This window comes from Pteropus vampyrus, unplaced genomic scaffold, assembly GCF_000151845.1.
Source record: "Pteropus vampyrus isolate Shadow unplaced genomic scaffold, Pvam_2.0 Scaffold167, whole genome shotgun sequence".
Taxonomy (NCBI): Eukaryota; Metazoa; Chordata; class Mammalia; order Chiroptera; family Pteropodidae; genus Pteropus; species Pteropus vampyrus.
Window position 1 is genome coordinate 619,810 of NW_011888948.1, and position 23,930 is coordinate 643,739.

Here is a 23,930-nt window from a genome sequence, read left to right on the forward strand (position 1 = left end):
GCATTTATTCAGGTAAAGCAAAGGTTTATTTTCAAATTACTGTATAGTAAGATCTACCTTTCTGAATCTCCATTTTACTAGTCAGGCTACTGAAACCTTATAGCAAGGACAAGAGCAACAATATATAGGAGCATCAGAGGAAGGAAAGTGACTGGGGAATTGAGTACTGAAGGGATGAAATGCCTTAGAGAGATACTAGATGGTCCTTAAAGTAAGCTCAAAGATAAAACTTGAGTTATTGTGTAAAGCACTTTTTTTTTTCTCCATGGCTTTGGGGTAAGATAAGAAAACTTTTTAAATAGAAAAACTAAATGACTGACTTGCTAAGGTAAAAATTATCAATCAAAGACTACTTTGTTTACTGTTTTGAGCTATTAGAATTTAATGTTAATTTTGTAATAAAACCTGCATGTGGTGATCATTCAGGCCATGACTTTAGGCCTTTAGGCAGCAGCTCACTCCATTTCAGAGACTCTACAGAGTTTCTCACATTCTAAGCAAAACTTCTCAACCACTGTGTTGTACAGTTACTGATTCTTTGGGGCCACAGCCCCCAGTCCAGACTTGTCATTCTCCAAAATTCTTGAACATTTACCCCAGAGTTAAAATCCTCTCTCCGTGTGCACCAGGAAATGAGAAAGGCTGGGGAAACACAGCTCCGGATCCAGTCTAGAGGAAATGTGCTGGACTGAGCCTCTGCAGCTAGGCAGCAGGGATCAGAGCAACCTCATCTGAATTTCCAGATTCACTTCAGTGAGGGCAAGAATTAATCAGAACTCAGAATAGTCACACTAGGATCCCCACCACATACCACTCACAGACACATATACTACACAGCTTGCCTAGACATTCATCTCTCATATTTCTCAAAAACTGTGATGAAATGCCACTATTTGGCATTTCAGCTACCTCTAAAATGCCAAATAGTGTCCAGAGAATATCATTGGCTTTATCTGCATTGCTAGAAAAGGTAACTAAGGTAGCTCTCTGATCCAGTTGGTAATTATAATTTCGAGTTCCTTGGAAAAAAATGCATAGACTTTAGACTAAGATTTTAATGTTACACTAGGACTTAATATGAGAACAATAGGCACATATCACCACAGATTTAAGTAGGTCACTTTATAAAAAGAGTATTGGTTTTAAATGATAAAGGATATTTAAGACACAAACTGCGATTTTAAGACCAGAGTTCATCTCTTAATTTTCTAGAATGCTTTCTGATCTATATTTTTATTTTGTATCATTGTAGCTAACTCTCTTCTAAGTTATACCAAAACAAAAGAGTGCTTTTTTAAAACACCCTATATTTTTTAATGTACTGGAAGATATGAACTCTCTTACTGGTCCTTTATTTTTTCTTGCAGTAGTGTTCTAAGATGACTTAATGTGTTTATCTTCATTCTAGAAATAAGGTCCTCACAGGATTCTTTAGTAATGGAGCAGAATAGACACCCTTTTGTTGTTTAGCAGTTACTATGTTATCTTTTGTCTTATTAAACCTTTTTACTTTATTAGGAAGATTACTAAGCAGATCTAACACTGAGAAACCTGATGCTATTGGTGAAAATAGAAAAGAAGAAAATATGGAAAATATGTTTTCAAAAAAAAGGAAAATAGATGTTGCAGATTGCGAGGTTGAAGTTATCTCATTAGAATTGGAAGCACATCCTAGAAATGCTAAGACTGAAGAATGTCCACCTAAGTTCAATAATAATCCAAAAGAGACTGTTACGTAAGTAAGATAGCTCTTAGGAACCTGATCAAGATTGATCTGTTATTACTGAGCAAGAGTGGTTCTTTCTCTTCCCTCTTTTATTCCTTATTCCCCCTCAACTCCTATACATCTCATATGTAAACTTTCTACACAGTTACAAGTTTAACATTGTGAGAAATCTAAGACACTTAGATTTTAAAATCTAGCCAACATACTTTATTTCCTCAGTATTCCATTTCTGGAATGTTACCTTTAAAAATTTTGTGACATAATCAAGTTCTTTATGAACGTCGTACTTTGCAGTTCTTTTTATTTTCTGTCACCATTCTATTTCTAAAGCTTTTCAAATATTTTATTTTTTTTAACATACTTTAAAATATGATTGACTTTAAAATATGATTATATTTCCTTCTTCCGGTAAGGGGTAGGCATAGATGTTATTTAGATTAATTTCTAATGGATATTTTCGTAATATTGATATTATGTATATTTCAAGGCCTAATAAAAAGAATAACTTTTTTTTCCTTTTCAGAGAAATGGAAAGTAACAATGTTTCCAGAATTCATTATCATTCAGTCATTAGAAGTCCGAAAGCCAAGATAGCCATTATTCAACCTAATGGGAAAAAGGTGGTAAAAAACATTACCTATTATCTTTAAAAGAACATTCACTATTATCTCATATTCATTTTACTTAGTTCAAATTGTTTATGTTAATAGTGGGTAGGACTTCTTTTACTGTTTTGGAATGGATGTAATGTTGAAGTATTAAGGATCATGGTTTATTTACTTAGTATCTTCCGTCGTGGTTGGCATGTTCCCAACTTAGATGTTTAAGGAGAATGTTGGTCATGATCTGACAGTGTGTTCCACTGAGACAGCTATCTAGTTCTGAAAATTTGTGGACGCTAAAGTGTTTGAGTTGATAATAATAAGAAAAATAACAAAAAAGATGGAGTAATTTAGGCTAATGAGATACGATTGTAAGAAAAAGAAGAAATGACCTACTGAAAGATCATCCAGAAAACAATATGATCGCCTCCAATAGTACACTTTTCAGTCTGCACTGAGAAGAATAACTAGTCAAAGACTGTAACTTAGACACAGAGAAAGATGCAGGAGAAGAACAGAGGCAGACATAATGATAGTTCACATTAGGGCTCATCGATGAAAAATAAAAACTCTGCCCTGGGTGGTGGGTGGATTTTGCCCTCTGCTTACTAACCTACAATAGGAACCTCCTCAATATCACATAACTATGAGAAGGTTGGGCCATGGGATCACATAGACCTGAGTTTGACCTCCAGCCCTGCTGCTTACTAGCCAGGTGACATCTCTGCATCTACCATTTCTTTATTAAGTGGAGATAATTGTATCTATACTCAGTTAAGAGGATTAAATGAGGTGAAAATCAGAAACATTGAGTAGTATCATGCTTGACACTTCAACTTAAGGGTCAATAAATATTGATCATATAAGTACTTGAATAATAATAATGGTCAGAATTTACTGAGCAATTAGTTGAGTTCCATGCATTGTGCTAAGGAGATAACTCTTTTTCAAAGTTGTTACCATTTAAAGTAACTGCAGTGTCTACAATGCATAAAGATAGGAAATTCCTTTAACATCCCCCCCCCGCCAACCCCCGCCGTTTTTTTTTGAAGTAGAAACTAGTCAAAGAGTATCTTTGTACATCTGATAGTTGAAGCCAAATTTATAGTCTGGTATCAGAATTAAGGGGTACAAACAAATGTACTTGAATTTTAATGCCTAAATAGTGTTTTTGACAGTCTTCATAGTCTTAGAGTTGTAGCTTACTAACAAGTCATGTCTAGAAGTAGAGCACAGCCAGAAGGGCTGCATCATGCCTAAGATTCCTCATGATACCAGCTTTGAGACTTAAAGCTAATGTCGTAGCTACAGCCTATGAAGATTGACTCTTGACAAAAGAGGCCTAACTGCTAGATTAAATTATTTTTCCTGACCTAGAAAGTAAAGATATCTTCCTTGTCTTCTTTTAAGGGATTTGCTTCCTTAGAGTCAGTCACTTCTGAAGATAATGATGGATTTAAACCAACCCAAGTACATCTGAACTCTAAAGCCAAGAAAACAAAAAGTAGGCTTTATTTCACTCTGTGTCTGCCTATTCTGTTTTTTTCTCTCTCTTGTTTGATACCTGTGGCTTATTTTCTCAGACTCCAAAACAAACATGCTACGTTTCTTACAAAAGTTACTGCTTGTCTAAATCAGAGGTTGGCAATCTATGTACGGTTTGTGGGCCAAATCCGGCCCACCAACTATTTATGTATGGCCCATGAGCTAAGATGATTTTTACCTTTTTAAATAACAAAAAAAAAATTAGGAGATGAATAATATTTCATGACACTTGAAAATTGTATGAAATTATACTTTCAGTGTTCATAAAGTTTTATTGGAATATAGCCACACTCATTCATTTACATATTATCTCTGACTACCTTCACACAACAGCAGCAGAGCTGAATAGTCATGACAGACCATATGGCTCAAAAAAGCCTAAAATATTTACTATTTGGCTCCTAACAGAAGTTTACTGACCCCTTGTCTAGATGCCACCAGTGACCTGATATGTGGCAGGAAAAAGTGGGGTGGACAACTGTTAGTCTATATAGTCCATAGTGTTATATATGGCTTTGAAAGCATTTCCAAAGCAACCATTCTCTCTTTGTTTGAGGCTTCTTTAAAAATAAAGACAGCATTCTCCTGCACTATTTCAGCTGATGCTGCTGCAGGGGATGCTCAGCAAAAAGTAAAAATATTGCTACCCTGAGTTCTTGTATTTCATTGTTACCAGTATGCCATTATTAATATTACAATTTGGCAAACCTAGAATTTGGTACTTTTGCATTTCAATATATCACTCAGTGGGGAGACATTACTGACAGATGACCCTTTTTTGAAGAAATAATCAGCTATTATCTCTTCTCCCTTTGAGCTTCTTTGTATCTGCTCTCCCAATTCCCTACCTGGTCTTAAAGGATGGAGATTAGGGGAGGCAAGGCAGCTTATTGACAGAAAAGATATATCAAGAAAGGGCATTTATATATTATAATTACCTCACTATTATGTGAGAGGAAAATTGTCTTCTACCCATCTTAGGTTATCTGTCTGGGGCCCTTTAAATTAGGCTGACAGAAGGCAGATTGACAAGAGAAAAACAAACAAGTTTATTACCATGTATTAACATTACCATGAGTGTTGTATATGGAACAAATTGGAGTACAGTAGTTCTCCTTATCCACTGTTTTTCTTTCCATGGTTTCAGTTACCTGCCATTAACCACAGCCCAGAGATATTAAATGGAAAATTCCAGAAATAAACAATTCATACGTTTTAAATTGTGCACCATTCTGAATAGCGCAATGCAATCTCACTGTTGCACACCATACCACCCTGGATGTGAATCATCCCTTTGTCCAGGGTATCCACGCCATATATGCTACCCACGTATTACTCATTTAGTTGCCATCCTGCTGATCAGATTGCCTGTCGCGGTATTGCAGTGATTGTGTTCCAGTCACCCTTATAGTAGCCTAACGGTACATCATAACGCCCACACCATTTACCTCACTTCATCTCATCACGCAGGCTTTGTATCATCTCACATCACAAGAAGGGTGAGTATAGACAATAAGATTTTTTGAGAGGTGACACTCACATAACTTATTATGTTATATTGTTACATTCTATTTTATTATTATTAATGTTACTGTGCCTAACTTATAAATTAAATTTCATCATAGATATATGTATATAGGATAAAGCATAGTATTTATAGGGTTCGGTACTACCCACGGGGGTCCTGTATCCCCTGAGGATAAGAGGGGACTCAGAGATGAGTAACTCAAAAAGGTGCCTTAGAACTCTGGCTTATCTAGAATCTTAAGAATAAATTTTTAAAAGTGTGACAAAACAAAAGAAAAGGACCTTGAGTCTCTAAGAATGACAAATATATGGGAAACCAATGGTATATATAGGCTAATTAGTAAAGTTTGTTTTGTAAATTTCTCTGGTTCAATCTCCAGGATAAAGGTCTAAAGTTGTCTCTAGTGATTAACTTTTGTTGTTCTTGGTAGGAGGAGGGATACCTTTGTAAATTTATGTCTTGCTTTTAGGCAGACAAGGAGAAGCAGAGAGCTTTTCCTGCATATGCACCTTTAGCTCAAAATAGTTCTTTTGTCAGAGAGGCATATTTTAGGGTAACATTCTGATTTCCTTCAACATTTAATGCATGTGAACCATGAATACTATTGCTTTTAGTTCCTTTGTCATTTTCATTAGCCACTGCAATGTATATAGCAAACACTAAAAAAAATTAGTTATGTACAGTTATGGCTCACAAGTAATCCGTGATTAAAGTATGAGTACATGCAGGAACAACAGCTACAGCAGTAATGATTAAATCAAGAGCATTAATTTTAGAGGAATATAATTTCTTTCTGCCACTGAGTGGCACAGTGGCTTTTTAAAAATAAATGATTTTACTTATTTGAATATTCTCAAAAACCTTTTCATTATTGGATAAGAAAAACGACTATGCAGTTTATCTTCTAAAGTATTAATCTTTGTAAAAGTGTAATTATTGAATGGTCCTCTAGCAAAATCACCAAACACTTATGTGTACAAAGCCCATGGTAATACAGTTATTATAGAGGGCGACTTTGATGGGATCTTCTCAGGCCTTTCATTGGGTGTTAAAGGCTTACTGTGTTCCCTAAATACCCACTGTTACAGCTGTTTAGAATATACTTAAATTCAGATTCCAAAGTTGAAGGGAGGAAAGTCAGTTTGTGAGGAGTAGAGATTAAATACAGTAATAGGAAGCAACATGTAGATTCATAAAAAGGCATTATTATATAGCAGGAAGAAGGGAGACTTTGGAACTAGACATTTCTGGGTTTGCTGCTCCACCTCTCATTGTTGTGGGTCAGATGAGTCCCTTAACCCCTTAGAGGCTCAAAGTTTTCATTTGTAAAATTGGAGTACTGTCTACCTTAACACATTAGTGATAATTAAAGCAACCAGCTTTTAATTAGTATTGTTAATTTCAGCACTATTGCTTAGCAAAGTATATTTCCTGACAGTTCCTTCCAAAATGTTTATTAGTAGACTCAAGTTCAACACAAGTTGAAGATTCTGAAGACAGTCTGTTGATCGAATCAGATGTGATAGATATAACTAAATGTAGAGAAGAAACTCCACCAGAGGACAGATATAACCAAGCAACCACATCGGATAATCAGAATATTATAAAGGAGTTCGAGGTTCAAATACTAAAACCCCAGGAGGAAAAATCTCCAGCATGTCAATACCAGCAGGTCTTTTGTGATAAAGAGTTGTCAAGTGAAACCAAGAATACTTCAACCGATTCTCTAAAGAAGTTCAGTAAAGGAAATGTGTTTTTATTGGATGCCACAAAAGAAGGAAATGTGGGCCGTTTTCTTAATGTGAGTATCTGGGCTGAATTCACATTTCTAAACAACTTTTTTTTCTTTGCTTTTTAACAAAATCATGAGGAAAATACAATTAACAGATTCTAAAGCCGGACTACCAGTTTTCCACTTGTATAACCTTGAGCATGTTGCCTGCCCTCTTATGCCTTATTTCTCATCTCTATAATACAGGGATAGTAATAATAACTGACTCATAGGATTAAATCAATATATCTATATATATATTATATAAAGTGCTTCAACAGTACCTAGTGCATAGTAAACATTAGTTTAAGAAAATGATAAGAAATAGTATATAAGAAAATAACTTATGTTTATTGAAAAGTTTTCAAGATTTCCAAAAAATCGTAATAGAACACATAGAATAAGTTTCTCTTCTGAGTCCTATACAATAAGTCTTATTCATAAATGCCTCTAACAGTTCAAAAAATCAGTTGGAAGTGTTTATGTTTTACTTACTCTTAGTAAGTTTTGAGTGATTTAGTAGCTTAGTGTAGAAAACCAATGTTTATCGGAGTATTGCATTTAACTTACTTCCTTCCACCCTCCTTTCCTTCCTCCCTTCCTCCCTCCCTCCCTCCCTACTTACCTACCTACCTACCTTCCTTCCTTCCTTCCTTTCCTTCCTTCCTCTCTTTTCTTCTCTTTTTAATTTAATTTTTCTACATAGATAATACACGAAATAAAAAGCCATACAGAATACAAACATACATACATACAGTTAAACAGAATTCTGTTTCAGGGTAGCTCTAAGCTTGCCAAGTAGGCACCATGAGTAAAGTTCATCAGCCTAAAGTTTAAAATGTATGGATAGGAAGTTATTGAAAGTAAATGGTGGCAGGCATGTCTGAGGAATATTGTGGGAATTTGATTCTTTTAAGAACTTAATGATAGGAGAATGTGTGGAAATGGTAGCTAGTGGGCAACAGGATAATATTAGAATGGTGGTAATAGAAGGAAATAGTATCATCATGTTTAGAAGCTTTGGAACAAGGATAAATAATGGTTATGTTCAGCAGAAAAATCAATTGCTTACATATGTTCCCCTTCCAAAGGGCTTGTCTGGCTATGATATAAAACTCAGGTTATATACAGTCTTCGTATTAAACTGTTTTCTTAAAAAAAACATACCTTGCAAAGTACTGTGCCCCCATTCACCCTGCTCCACTCTACCCTCTATAGTAAAATCATTTTAATTGTAATGTTTCTTTATGCAAGTACAATTAAATATAAATATGTGTTCTTATTTCTCCCCCTTATGTAGAAGATAGCATGTCGTATTCATTGTCCTATACCATGTTTTTTAAATTAACAATACATTGTGGTGATCTTTCCATGTCAGTACACAGTGAGAGCTCCTCATTCTTTTTGTATGTTTGTTTTTGTTTATAGCTGCATAGAATTCCAATATTGGCTATAGTGGCTATACTGAAATTTATATTTAACCAGGTCTCTTTAGATAGGCATTTGGATTTCCAAACTTTTACTGTTAAAAACAATGTTGAATAAATAATCTTACACATGGATACATGTGCAAATGTTATCTGTAGAATACATTCTCAGATATGAGATTGCTGAATCAAGGATAAATACATTTATAATAATGATTAATATTTTCCAAAATGTTTATTAGTAGACTCAGTTTCACACCAAGGAAAAATTATCTTCTATAGGGGTTTATACCATTTTGCATTTCTACCAGCAAGATATGAGTGTCAGAACAGGCTTTTCTAATGGGTTCCAACTATTAACAGGATGGTAATGAGCTCTGATATTTTGCATATTAGTCACCAAAAAAGGAAACAAAAATAAGTGAGCTGTATTGGAAACAGAATGGTATTCTAATGCTTCAAAGAACAAGTCATTAAATATGTATGTAACCTCTATTTTAATTTTTTTTTTTTAACAGCATAGTTGTTGCCCAAATCTTTTGGTACAGAATGTTTTTGTAGAAACACATGACAGGAATTTTCCATTGGTAGCATTCTTCACCAACAGGTTTGAAATTTTTTTATATGATTTAATTTTGAAATTGCGAGTTAAAAAATAACAATAGAAGAAACTAAACAGAGACAAGAAGGGGAGGGGAAAAAAGAAAACTATAAAAAGATGTGTCATGGCCCCTAATATCTGGTACCCTAGAATATTCAATTATCTCAAACTTTCTAAGTCAACAAAATTTTAAATGGCTGAAATTTAAATTATTTCCTCTTAGAATTAATGCCTAAAGGGCTAAGGATAGCAGGCCTCATGCCGTTCAATTCAGGAGATAAATGATGCAGACTGCTACATCTTCTTTAAGTCAGAACTATCCCCAGCTACCACACTGCAGGCCTCTCACATCACTGGGTTCTAACTGTTTGCAAAACACACTTCCTTCCTCATGAGTATTGACAAGTTTCTTAGGATTTTAGTAGATTTGAAATAAAACTCAAATGATTATTCTTAATAAAGGCATTCCTAATTGGTGTTAGAATATATTTCTGAGGATGGTTAATGATGTTACTATGAAAATTGATATAATCAAGTTTGATTCATTTGGTAGTTATTCGGGATAATTTATGATGATTTTTTACTTTTCAGGTATGTGAAAGCAAGAACAGAACTAACATGGGATTATGGTTATGAAGCTGGGACTATGCCTGAGAAAGAAATCCTCTGCCAATGTGGGGTTAATAAATGTAGAAAAAAAATATTATAAATATGTAGCTAATGCCTGTTCATGAAATTACCTTATCAAGCTGAAGTTAGAGCCATGCAAATGAACCCTCAGTTTTCAGTGGAATTATTTTAGGTTGTGATCCATCAAGAGAATTCCTCTCAGTTTACCCTTGTCAGGGGTGGTGGGGGATTCATTTGTGTGACAGAAATGCTAGGAACAAAATAAGGACATTTCCATACGCATAGGGTATCTCTATTCTTACTGCTATTTAACATTACATGAGTAGGATGGAAGTGTATATTATATAGGAAATACTACTATATAGTTTGTAACTTATTTATAAATTAAGAGAAACAAATGTACAATAGAATTCAGCTGTTCTTATTGTTGTTGTGATAATTATCTTTGAGTTCATGCCCCCGAAGGGCCAAATTATATGTCTTTACCTGCACAATTTATTTATGCTTAATTCCTGCCAAATAATTTACCATTATGAGCCAGAAGGTGGACAACAAGGGCTGAGCAATATAGCTCCATGAAGCACTGTCCCATGAAGCCATTTGAGTGAGAATGTGGGAGAAGCTTTCCCATATGAAGGTTTTGGCAAACTTTGAGATTCTCTTTACTCCTTCAATAAAAACAGGCAGGAAAGGAGGAACTAGAAACCTGGAGGAGTTGCAAGATTTTTATTTTAGTGTAGAGCCATAAGAAAAGGAGACCTGGATACTAGTCAGACTTGGCTTATTTTGGCCAGAAGAGATTGTGGTGGGCAAGAATTTCATTTAAAAAACAACAAAACTGAGCTGCAAAGTCTAAAACAGCCACTTGGATTCTCCTGGGCAATGGGCAAATTGCTTTTCTAAAGAAAAAGGGAAGGAGTTACTTTTGACAATGGGTTGCCTAGTCCTGATCATCTATCTGCTGGAAAGGGAGCTGGCAATCTCCAAGGGTCAAAACTAATTTTATCCTTAACAAAGATGTACATTGAGCTTCCAGGAACTTCTCCCTTAGAACCAAGATGAGAATACTACTCAAAAAGGAGTAATTAAAAGTAATTCTGGCTTTTGAGAGAGAATATGTTTTTCTTTCCTTCTTTCTGAACTTGATTCTGGGTTTAGTTTGGTTATCTTTCGAATAAAAATGTATTCTAAGTTTAGACCCAATTTAATTTCTTAAAAATGTTGAACTAGGTGAGAATTTAACTTGAAATTGTTTTAGAAGAGTGGGAAACCAAAGAACTATGGAAAGGAGCAAAAAATGAAGAAAGTCAAGAAGTGCTTCAATTCACAGTAAAGATTCAGGTATTTTAGGCAGTGCACTAAAATAAAGTGAAGACACTTGATCAGTATGGGAAATACTTTTGTGCACAAATCCGGACATCTTGATCTGCTTCAATCTACTGGTTCAGAGCTGTCATCTATTAGTATCCTAGAGATTCCCTTTGTCTCTCTTGTCAGATTTGTTTCCAGTTAATCCCATTATTTCCCTTTTCCTTGATTTACCCACACATATTGGTGTAGCATATCCTCCAGTAGCTTTCGAAAAGGAAAAAAGGTAAATATTTTGAGACCTTGCGTATTTGAAAATGTTATTGTATTCTTACACTTGATTGCTACTTTGGCAGAATATAGAATTCTTGAGTAGCCTCCATGCCCAATTTCGAAGACATTAAGCTTCCAGTGTTGCTGCTGGGAAGTCTGAAAACATTCTCACTTATGACTTCCAGGGTGACTGTTGGAAGTCAGAAGCCATTCTGTTCTTTTCATGTATACGACTATTTTTCTCTCTCTTGAAGCTTATAGCATTACTTTGTCCCAGTGTTCTGTTCCTGGTAAGGGTCCATTTTCATCCCTTGTATTGGGTGCTTGTTGGGATTTTTTACACTGAAAACTTTGTCCTTCAGTTCAGGGACATTTTCATGAACTGTTTTTTTAGCGAGTCCTCATCTGTTCTCACTTTGTAGAATTCCTGTTACTAGATGTTAGACCCCCAGTATTAGCTAATTTTCTTTTTTTTTTCTCTCAATTTCCAGCTGTGTCTTCTTGCTGTACTTTCTAGATTTCTTCAACTGAATCTTCCAAATTTGTCTAATGTGTTTTATTTTTGTGGTCTCAGGTTTTTAGTTTCTAGATCTCTCTTCTCTGAATGTTCTTTAATAGCTTCCTATTTTGGGTTCATAGATATTGTATCTTATATCTTTGAAAATACTGTTTGTGTGTAGATACATATACATAACATACATATCTATATTTTCTTCTTTCATATTTTTTACCTCCAAGTTTCATTTCTTTGTTTTTCCTATATGTTTCCTTTGATCATTTTTTGTTACAAGCTTTCTTCAGTCAGTGATCTTGGTGGTCTACTCTTAAGAACACTGAAAAGCTAAGAGTGGGGGAAGAGATTCCTCAACTATTTCACCATGACCTAGCTGAGCTACGTTTCTAATTCACTGTCTTTAGGATTTTCTTTCTGGCCTGGCAAAGAACACCTCTCAGATGCTACATCAGTTCCAGATCACCATAATGAAGCAAGTATTGCAGTAAAGCAAATTGTAATCTTTTTGCTGGTAGAGGATCTTCCCTTCAATTTGTAAAAAAAACACCTGTAAAGTTCAATAACGCTAAGCTCAATAAAATGAGGTATGCCTGTACTCTTCCATCCACCTGCTCGAAATGCAAAATACTTGGCCATACGAGGCTGCTCTTTTCTCCCATTTTGCAGCCCCATGCTCTTGCTTCAGTAATCCATTTCTGTATTTGTCAGGACTATCCAACTAATCCTTTTTAGTATTCTCTTTTCTGCTGTCCCAAACTTGCCTCCTTTCCTCTTTAATCCATTTCCCATTTGCCCTGAGAATACTCGCTGGTAGAGCTTGGGGCTGCAGCTTTTACCCTAAGATAACTCATAGATTAGTCCTAACCTTTCCCCAAAAGTTTGCCAGGAAATATCTCGCTTTTATTAATTTTGCATCGCTCTAGTGTATTGATAGTCTTTGGAAACAAATGACATCATTCTATTTATAGCATTCAGTTTTTAATAGTGGTATTTACATTTACAAAATAGTTATTCTCCATCGCTGAAAATGTCAAATTCTAGGAAACAGCATTCCTACACATGATGTTAACATTATTCTTGAACAGTTGTTAGCTGAAGGTTCATTTTATGAATCCAGTTTATCTATACATTTCTGTTACATTATGGTCTGGCACAAGTTTTCTTTATAAATTACTCCAATAACAGTTGTTATATTTTATTTTCACATTGAAAACCAATCAGATTTGCTTCAGACTCAAAGAGCGTTTTTATGTAAAATTAACTCTGGCAGTGAGTTACACTTTTTTTTTTCTAAATGGGATATGGGTTAAAACCTGCTTAGATTGCAAGACTTGAAGTAGTTTTTCTTTAATTCCTCAGTAAACCACCATTATATGCTTCTTTTCCAGAACAACTTTTCAACTGTAATCACATGCATATTTATGTTCTCTACATGTATATTAACATGCACTTAAAACCTCTTGTGTGGTGCTGTGTACCCCATGGGTGCTAAATAAAGACTTGCGACTGGTAACTGGAATTTCGATCGGTTAATTCAGTGTCCATTCATCATATACCTATTTAGGCCAAACTAAATAAATACAATTTTTAGAAGACATGGGTAACTCCTCAGAAGAGCAGTCGTTTCTCCAGCTGAGCCCAGGGGCTTTGGCCACCTTTCCTCCAACCATCCGACAAGGAAAAAGGGGGTGTGGGCGAGAAGCGCCTGCCGTGTTTGTTTGTTTGTTTGTTTTTAATTCAGATTCAGATCTAGAGAAGACGCAAGCCCTTGTTTGGGTGAGAACCCACCTGCAAGCCCGACGCGTCGCTTGCCCGGGACTTTCCTTTGGGCAGGGGAAATCATCATCACGGATTTTACGAAAACGAAACGGCAGTGGCCGAACTTCCGGAAGCGCCGGCGCAGCGCGCAGCCGTCGGGCGGCAACCGTGAGCGCAGCCATGGACCCGGCATCGCGGCCTTTCCCCGTGTGGTCCGAGGCCCGAGACGAGTTCCCGCAACCCACCGGTGAGTGCGGCGCCGGGCCTGGGCGGGGGAAAGGGGCTGCAGGCGGGCCCGGCAAGGACAGGTCCCGCCCAGGGCCTGCTCACCGCGGTCGCGGCCGTTTGACGACCCAGAGTCCCTGAGGCTGGACCTCCAGAGGCCCTGGGGCAGTTTTGCGGTAGCGGGTGTGCCTCCCATTAACCTCTCCCACTGCTTATGGGAATGCAGACATCAAGGAAAACCCAGGTAAACTCCAGTGGGTTTTCTCCCCAAACGTGGCACCATCTACCGGTAAAACAAAGCAATTGGGAAGTGCCTGGGAGAGGTAGGCACTTAACCCGTCTTGAAGTGGTCAGCTAGATCTAAGGAAGCAGTTTGGAAAGTTTCCCCCAGAGAATGACTTTTTGGAACCATCCCCTCCTCTCCATTTAGTAGTTCAGCCCTCAACCGCCTTCTCCATGAGTGAGGCAACAGTCTTCTGAGTGGCTTCTTCCCTTCACTTCAGCAGATGCAGAGTTCCTACCATGGGCCAGGCTCAGGGCTAGGTACTAGGGTTACAAAGGTGAGTTAGGCAGACCCTGCGCTAGAGAATCTAGTAGGCAGTTCACATGTGAGCTGGTAAGAACCACAGAGGCACAAATGAGGGACCCCTAACTCAGGCCGGTATTCACCGGTGGCTTTTTGGACATGAGAATGCCTGATCTTAGTTTTTAAGGGCAAATCAGCTACAAGTAGAAAGGTTGAAAGGGTGTTCCAGACAGGAGTGATGACATGAATAAAGGCACCAGCCACAAAACATTATATGTGACAACCACGAACCAAGTAGTTGAATATTTCATTCAGCTTGTATATATATGGAATGCAAGATGAGTTTCTGGAATTGAGGTTTCATTCTGACCTTTTCCCCAAACTCCAGATTCATATAACTAACTTTATAAATGAGCCTGGAATGATCTCAAACTAAATATGTCCCAAAGAGAACTCTTGTTTCTCCATATAAACCCACATACTCCAAACCTGTTCAACCACCAGGCTTCCCCATTCCATTCACCCAGTTGCTCAGGCCAAAAACCTTAGAGGCACCCTCAGTGCCTCTCTTTCCTCCTCACCTCCCATCTAATGCATTAGTCAGATCAGTCTTTTCTGTCTTCAGAATATATCTTGAGCCTGACTGCTTGTCACCACCTCCATCACTACCATATAAGCCCAAGACACCGTCATCTCCTGCCTGGACTAGTGGTTTCCTGGCTTCTCCTTTAGCCTCTCATACAGACAGACCTGCACAGCAGCCAAAATGATCTTTAAAAAACAAAAAGCATATGTGATTCTCCTACTCAAAGCCCTCCAACAGTCTCTCATCACTTTCAGAATAATCTCTTACTGTGTCTTACAGTGCACCACACGTCCTGATCTGATCCAGCCCCTGCCCATTCAATGACTATGCCACCCCCTCACTGCCTTGATGATTCTAAGCCCCCAATTCTGTACCTGTCTCAGGGTCTTTCCATTTGCATCTCGTTTCTCACTTCCCCACCATATTCAAGTCTGCTCAACTGTATCCTCCACAGCCCCGCCTGTGCATCCTGTTTAAAAGAACACCACCTCCCACCCAGTCTTCATTACACTATACCTCCTTCCTGTACTCTCTTTTTCTCAAACCACTTACCATTACCTGAAAAAAGTACTTGTTTGACATTTGTGTCTACTACCAGAACATAAGTTCCACAGGAGTCAAAACTCTTCATCTTATTCTCTGTTTTATTTCTGATGCCTAGATCAGTACTCATTAAGTGTTTGTTGAAAATATGAATAGGCTTGTATGTACCACTAAAAAGCTTGGCTTCTATTCTGTAGGTGATAGAGAAGAGTCTTTGTAGCAAGAGAGAAACATGGGCAGATGTACATTTTAGGTAAATTGCTCTGGCAGCAGCATGAGGAATGGAATGGAATAATGACAGGAAAAGCAGCAGCAGGGAGATGAGATATCAAAATGGACCAGGAGAAAGACAGTGGGCAGTCCACCTTCCACACCACTTCTAGACTGTTAAACACAAATGTGTGCACACACATACATACGTATACATGTACCTATTCACAGAGAGGTCAGGTCATGGTACTTTGGGTGTTAATTAGGACTTGTTAGCTGCAAATAATACAAAAATAATCTAAACCAAAGAGATGATTGTTACTAGGATGCAGGGAGACCAGACACACAGACCCCAGGAGCATGGATGCTATGCCAGGAACTAGGACCTGAAAAGCCATCATAAACTTTGATTTGACAGCCTTCTCCTCTAACTCTTATTTCTGCATCTCTCAGCACATCTGCTTTATTTTCCTCTTTCTTTGGTTCAGTTTTCCTGATAATGGGATAGAAGATGGCTGCCCTTACAGCCTCCCAGTTTTTACATTTACTTCAAGAAACCAGTCCAAACTGAACTAAAATCTTGTCTGAATTCTGTATATTTGGGAGATGGATGGGTAGGTTCTCTGGGACTGACAGCTGGCTTAGGGAAGTGGAGTCACATAGTATGCAAATGCTTGCTGGGTGTCATCTCTTTGGTGATTGTGAGCTAGACAGATACCCTAAAGACGTTCACTGAACATCCTACTCCTATGCTATCCACTGCCCCTCCCCCACAATACACACATCCTTATTCCTGTTAATATATTCTAAAGCTGCCCCCAGTAATGTGTTCTAGCTATCTCAAATACATATTCAGTCACACTTCTCCCAAAGTTAAAGCTAGTCATGTCATCCAGAAACAACACATAGAGGCATTCATTTTTCAAGTTCATTACCAAGCCTCTAGGTAATGTTTACTCCTCTTCTATTTTGGTCTTCATCTAATTCAGGTATTCTGTCACTGAATTCTGTGATAAAGCTGACTTCTACATATCTGTTGTACAATGAAAGAACTAACAATAAAAACTATTGATCATAGGAGAAAAGAGGAAGAAATTTTCAAGCCAGCACCATAAATTGGTTGTAAGTCCAGTACATAGACCATATGCTACTGGAAGGGGATTGTCAAGGAATTACAGGATTAGTGAACTTCATTTCATCAGTTCCACTCTTGTGTTCCTTGGCTATCCCACTGGCTACCCAAGATTATATCCTCTGGATGGATTGCCCTCGTCTGGTGGGCCTTAGACCATCTCTAGGAAGAGGAGCATTGGGAAGACACCACTGACATCCCTACAAAGGCTATGGCCTTAGCAATTCCTTACCATGTGGAGCTGGGTTTGAGTTAGTCATAGTTCATGTATTCCCAGCCTATAATTTTTCTATGGCTTCATTCTGTAGGACCTTTGTTAGCTAACAGTTTTATTTTTGAGATTTCTTGTCACGTCAGTCAATCTCTGCGAGTCCTCAGGCCTGCTAGACCCAGTAGAAAGACCCTGCGGGGCCCTGCTGATCTTCATTGTTCTTCCTCTCATCTACTGATAGAGACCAATGGACTCTTCCCTAAAATGTCCCAGCTCCCATGATACACAGCCCTTACTATCTGAGTCTGCATAGTTCTTGAGTTCAGATGATTTGGGATATCAAGTTATCCAAGTGTTATCCATTTGGTCCTAGTTTCAGATAACAGGTAGCAAGCATTCAGATAGTGTTAGATGCCTGTCTACAGAAAGCCTCTAATGTGACTTCCCCAAATCAGAGAGTTATAGGCATCCTCTAATCTATAAGAACAAACAAGATAGAAGAGCCAGAATCTTTTAGGACACTGCAATGAGGGGGTGTTTTAGCAGGAAAAAGCCATTAGAGGGGAGCCTATGTGTCTCACCTTGGGTTTCTGCCCATGAGCCCTGAAAACAAACTCCAGGTCAAGCACAGCAATGTCGCCACCACCACTGTATTCCCAGGTACCAAGACCCTAGGAGCCTGTGGACTTGGGAATGCAGCTCGGACAGGCACAGAGTCCCCAGAGCAAGCACAGGGGGCCTGCTCAGTTATCAGTGGCCTGACAGCTCAGCCTGATGCAGTGCACCTTTGTGAAGGTCCAGCTTTGCACAGGAAAGGGTGACACTATGGGAAACTGTCTAGCTCTTATACAACAAGGGGTGCTGCATATCCTGTCAAACATTATCAAGTTGTTTTATTAGGGAATTTTATTATGGAATTTTAGTACTAGTAATTTGAATCTTTTTAAGCATATGCTTTATAGATTTTAATGTCTAGTATAAGTGTTTTTTAAATAAGGACACAGTATTCTATCACGATAGACTTTGGGCCTGAGGTGAATAAAATATTGGGTTTTTTTTCACATTTTTATACTAGGATGGGGGCTCTATGTTTTAAATATTAAAATATATTCTAAAGTATTGAAAATTATAAACTGTGGTATTATTGGTGGAGGAAGTGACAGGTCAGTGGAACAAAATAGAAGTACCAGGAACAAGCCCAAATATATGTAATAATTAAATACTTGAAAGGATATTTTAAATCAATGGCTAACCATTAAGAAAATGAGTCAGATCTCCATCTCATTCTTTATCATAAAATTAATTTCATATTAATGTTTTAATGTAAAAATAAATTAAATTATAGAACAAAATAGAGATGTTTTCTAAGTTATGTCCCCATTACTGAAGAATAGAAACCATGAAAGTGTGATATAATTTCATCAAATAAAACATTTAAACATTCTATGTATCAAAGAACATTATAAACAAAGTTAAAAGACCACCTATGTGACTAACAAAAGGTTAATGTCCTGAATACATGACAAGCTCTTATAAATCACTAAGAAAATAGTGAAAAACCCAATAGAAAAATGGGCTAAGGATATCAGGGCCAGAGAAGAAATGCAAATGCCACCTTATAGTATGTTAAATTCATAATTATAGATTATGATTACTACTCCCTATACTTTGTGTTCTTTCCTTTGACAAGGTCATCTACTGTCCTAGTTGGACCTTTATAATGTTTTTAAATTGGGTAGGCAGGTATCCTGTCAGTTTTTCTTTTTTTTCAGTTTTATTCACCATTCACGTCCTTTTATTCTTCCAAATAATCTCCCCCCGCAACCCCCCTAGTTCTTTAAAGTAATGTTCTTGGGATTTAAGTTGAAATGACATTAAACCTAAAACTTATTTGGTATAAAATTGACATAATGTTCAGCTTTCCTCTCTAAGAGCACAGTATTTCCGTATATTGAGATTGAGCTTAAAGCACCTCTTTCATCATGTTATTTCCCTGCTGAAAAATCCTTTTTGGAAGCCTTTCACCATCTATTTCTCAAATTCTTTTCCAGCTTCCTTTACACAGGCTCTCCTCTACAGCCCAGCTATTTTTCTGTTTTCCCGTCAGATCTCTTGACTTTTTCCCACATGTCACTGCTTCTGTCTGCAAAGTCCCTCCTACACACATTTCTGTCCCACCTCCAGGTTGTACCTACTCAAGGCCCATGTCCTTGACAACACAGCATCCCACAGGTAGCAGTTCCTCCTCTGGATCCATAGCATTTATTGTATTTCCCACTCAGCAGTTATATTATATGTAGCATTTATTCTGTTATTTTATTTTCCTAATTGCTCTTTGGTCTCCTGTATATTTTGTTAGCTACTTGCAGACAATTCTGTCTCATATTTCTTTGTATCCTTTGCTCTGCTGTTTCCTATAGTAGCCACTCAACACATATGGCTGTTGAGCACTTAAAATGTGTCTTGTCCAGATGAGATATGTAAGTGTCTTGAATTATGTTTCTGTAGGATGGCGCTGGTGTAGAGTGCCCAACTCAAATCTGTAGTTGTTTAAGGTGAATGAAAAGAAGCAGCTAACCCATTTCATTTCATCTGAGGGGTTTCCTCTCAGTCCCCCGCCCTATTCTCTTGATAGGTGGGAAGCAGGGGAGACGACTAATTTGTATCCTCACTAGGTAGGACTCAAATCCAAGAAACAGATATTAATTAAAGAAGAAAGTCATCAGAATGTGAAATAAATGCTAGCGCTGAAGTGCAATCTTCTGACTTTGCAAAAACGCAAGATCTAATTTAAGAGAGACAACAAGAAATTTTACACTTCTGAATAGCAAAAAGGACTTTTAGGAACTGCTTAAGCAATTAACTATCTAAATTTAAATTTTCACCATTAAATGGTAAAATAAATCTTTGTTTCAAAACTAAAATTAAAGTGTTTTTTGTTTGTTTGTTTTGCTACAGAAAAACAAATGAATAAGAGGATGAGCATTGGAAAGAGCAAAGAAATGTTAAATGAATACACATAGCCAAATTAATAGCAAACTTATAGGTTATCTCTCACTGACTCAGCCAGTGGGATACTGGGAGCAGCTGTTTTTTCCCTCCTTCCCTCCCTGCCTCTTCTCTCTTTCCTGTCTTCCATTCTTCTCTTTAAAAAAAAAAAAAATCAATTTCCTACCTTCATGTATCTTTCTCTCTTAATTTATTATAATGCTAGATTAAAGCACATTTACATTAAGGTACATTGCTCATTTCTTTAATTTATCTCAAATTTATTTTTGAATATAGTATGACATAGGTAGGTATCTAATTTGTTTTTTGTTGTTGTTGTTCATTTGTTTGTTTGTTTTACAGGTAGTTAGCACTATTTCTTGAATACACCATTGTTTTCTTGTTGATTTGTAATTTCATGCAGGAGATCTCATCTGGGCGGGAGTCCAGAGGGACCCCTGACCCCGGAGAGCTCCAGTGACCAGGTTCTTGTCTTATGCTTCGAGAAAGAATTCAAGGACAGGTTTTACTAAAGCGAAAGAACACACGAGAAAAGTGTGGGCAGCTCAGAGAGAGTCTGTCCCAGCAGTCTGAATCATGGGCTTTTGTTTTCTTGGGCATGGGGCATGTCCAAAGGCTATCCGGCCTGCCTCCTGGGGTTGGATTGTGTTTCTTGCCATCTGGAGGAAAGGAGGTGGCCCAAAGCCATCTATCTTCCTGTCCTGGGCTTTTTTTTTAACTGCTGGTGTCTCTTGCTTGAAATCAAAAGTGAGAGAGGCCAGAGTAAGGGGCAATGGAGAATTTCCAGAGCCGCAGGGAGAGGACTGAGTAAGGGACTGAGGAAAAATTGCTGAGCCGCATCCAGGAGAGGAGGGGGAACTTCCCTACGCTAAATATCCTGCCTCATAAATGATGATAATTATAATTATTATTGAGAGCATACAATGGGCAAGGCAGTGTTTTGAGAGCTTTATATTTAAATTCCTGCTTGTGTTTCTTAAAGATTGTCCTCATTTTAAGCATTTTAAATGAATTCATTAATGTTTTCTTTCATTAAGCCATTGCAAAAATACAAAGTAAGTTACTTTTCCCCTTGGGTCCAGATTTTTTTGTCTGGGACTTGAAAATCTCATAAAAACGAGTGTCCTCCTACTTTAAGACTAGTGGAGGAGTTATGGAAACCAAGAAATTCTTTTTTTCTATTTCTCATCAGAGATGTTACTTATAGGTGTCTTTCAGGTTGCAGAAAAGTTGGAAAAAAGGACATGTGCACTCTGCCCCAAAGACCTCGAGTGTAGTGTCCTATACTTTGCACGATCAGAGAATATAGCTGCTCATGAAAATTGTTTGGTAAGTTACTTGAAAACACAAAATAGAAAATTGGTACTTCGAATACAAAGAATGATGAGTTGGCCATGATTTGGGCTTTTAAGTAAGGATTTGGGGAGCATATTTTTCTAACTTCTTAAATTGTTTCAGATCTTAGCACTTTATGATTACTTCTAATTTTATTAATAACTGACATAACACAAAGAATTATGCAGAAGCTTTTTAAAAGATATTTTAATGAAATATTTCAAGTATAACAAATACCCATAGATAATTCAACTTAGATTTTTTGAATCATGATATTATAGTTGCTTCAGCTTCACGTTTTTTAAAGAAATAAAACATAGATAGTTGGACTCTATCCCTTCAGAGGTAATTGCTGTCAGAAATTGGTATTTCTTATTATCTTGTGTTTTTAATTTTATGTTCCCACCACATATATTTAAATATTTATAAATAAGATATGGTATTGTTTTACATATTCTTGGACTTACTTTATAGAATTTCTATCAAATTCTGTAGATTATTGAGATTTATCCGTGTTAATAAACATAGCTCTGCCTTTCTTTTTAAATGTTATGGTATTCTATTACATTACTATATCACTAACTGTTCTCCTGTGAATGGCAGTTAGGTTTTTCCAGTTTGTTTAATATGACTAAACAGCTTGTTATGAACATCCTTGTATAAGTCTCCTAATTCATGAGAGAATTTCTCTGGTCTAGGGCAGATACCTACAAAATAGAATTGTTGGGTGCAGGGAGGGAGCCACGTATACCTAACTACATGTGGGGTAAAGAAGGAAACTCTATTCAGTACAAATAGTGTTACAGCTCAATTATGAAACTGCATATCTGCTCTGGCTAGAAGTCTTTGGTTTTGCAGCAGTCTTCATTCTAGGGTGAAAAGAGAAAGTGTGCTCCCCAAGATAGAGGGGAGCTGACATATAGACAGAAGCTCCCACCCCTGTTTTCTGACTGGTCTGTCCTTATGCAAATGAGAACTCCATATTTTTGTAGTTTGATTGGTCCAAAAAGCACTGTCCTGATTGGTCAGAATGGAGCTGTTCTGATTGCTTGGTGAAGATGCTAATAGGATATAGCTGCACAGCTCTGATTGGATGGGGAAAGTCTTAAGTCCTATTGGTTGAAATAGAATTCCAGGAACTCCTTTATAAGAGCTGGCTCAGATAGCAGGAACACAGTGAAGGCAGGCAGTTCAATGTAGGCTTCTCCTAGCAGCACAGCTTCTGTGAGAGGCCCTTGTTTAGAAAAGGCTGCTAAACTCTGGTTTGTTTTGTTTTTGTTTTTAATTTTGAGCCCAGTTAGCTACCCGGATCCCTTCTTGGTAGGTACCTTCTTTTTCAGGGTTCACAAAGGTCTCTCATTTTTATTTTCAGTGCTTAAGATTACTAGTGGGGTTGCACCTTCCTTGCTGTGCTCATGTGCGGTTCTGTTTTTCCCTTCAGTGGCTTGTGTTCATAGAATACATTTTATCTTTCAGATGTTGGTTTTACTTATATGTACTTATTTACATATAAATAGATTATAATGCTTTATTATTATATATGTTAGCTTTTTTCTGTTTTTTTTTATTTTAATTAGTTTCAAGTATGCAATAATTGGTTAGACATCTATATAGTTCATAAAACGGTTACCACCATCCCCCACACCCCCACTTCTTCCCACCTAACCAATGTATTCATTCTAACTGCATTCCCTATGCTGTGCTCTCTATCCCCATGTTGATCTGTCGGCTACTAATTTGTACTTCTTTAATCCTTCGCTCCATTCTCCCAGCCCTCCAAACTCCCCTCCCCTCTGTCCATCACCAAATTGTCTACTATATTTGTGAGTCTGTTTTTGATTAGTTTGTTCTTTTTATTCCTTAGATTCCGCATATGTGTGAAATCATATAGTGTTTATCTTTCTCTGTCTGACTTAAATACCTTCTAGGTCCATCAAAGCAATATCTTTTTCCATCCCCTTCCTTTTAGTGAGTGTCTTTTAATCTGAAGTGAGTCTCTTATAGGCAACATGTAGGGGTCTTGTTTTCCTTTCCTTTCATCCACTCTTTTAGTTGGAGCACTTAATTCTTTTCCATTTGAGGTACTTATTGATGGGAATGTAGTTGTCATTCTTTATTCCTGTTTTTGATACATGCTTTTCTTCTTAAAGAAGTCCCTCCAACATTTCCTACAGGTTTGGTAGTGTTAAATTCCTTTAGCTGATTTTTGTCTGGAAAACTCTTTATCTATCCTTCAACTCTAAATGATAGCTTTGCTGGATAAAGTATTCTTAGTTGTAGATCCTGGGTCTTCATCCTGTTGAATATAATTTTTTTGCCTAGCCCTTCTGTCCTGCATAGTTTCTTTTGAGAAATCAGGTCCCAGTCTTATGGGTTTTTCCTTATAAGTAACTATCTGTTTTTCTCTTGCTGCTTTTAATATTCTTCCTTTGAATTTAACCTTTGGCATTTTAATTATGATGTGTCTTGG

General features: G+C 37.3%; 1 protein-coding gene across 13 annotated transcripts in view; it reads left to right on the top strand.

The window, feature by feature from the left end:
• The window catches only part of LOC105298868 (histone-lysine N-methyltransferase SETDB2), a 102,847-nt gene that overhangs the window by 47,966 nt on the left and 30,951 nt on the right, over positions 1-23,930 (top strand). For 8 of the 13 annotated variants that reach the window (XM_023536696.1, XM_023536697.1, XM_023536698.1 and 5 more), the window contains 6 exons: positions 1,519-1,735; positions 2,250-2,346; positions 3,739-3,832; positions 6,862-7,202; positions 9,118-9,206; positions 13,667-13,930. In XM_023536696.1, coding sequence (XP_023392464.1) covers positions 1,519-1,735; positions 2,250-2,346; positions 3,739-3,832; positions 6,862-7,202; positions 9,118-9,206; positions 13,667-13,930 — 1,102 coding nt within the window. Of the gene's footprint in view, positions 1-1,518; positions 1,736-2,249; positions 2,347-3,738; positions 3,833-6,861; positions 7,203-9,117; positions 9,207-9,791; positions 13,439-13,666; positions 13,931-21,332; positions 21,455-23,930 lie in introns of those variants that run through there. The other 5 variants (XM_023536701.1, XM_011370306.2, XR_002782819.1 and 2 more) reach the window with 4 other exon arrangements.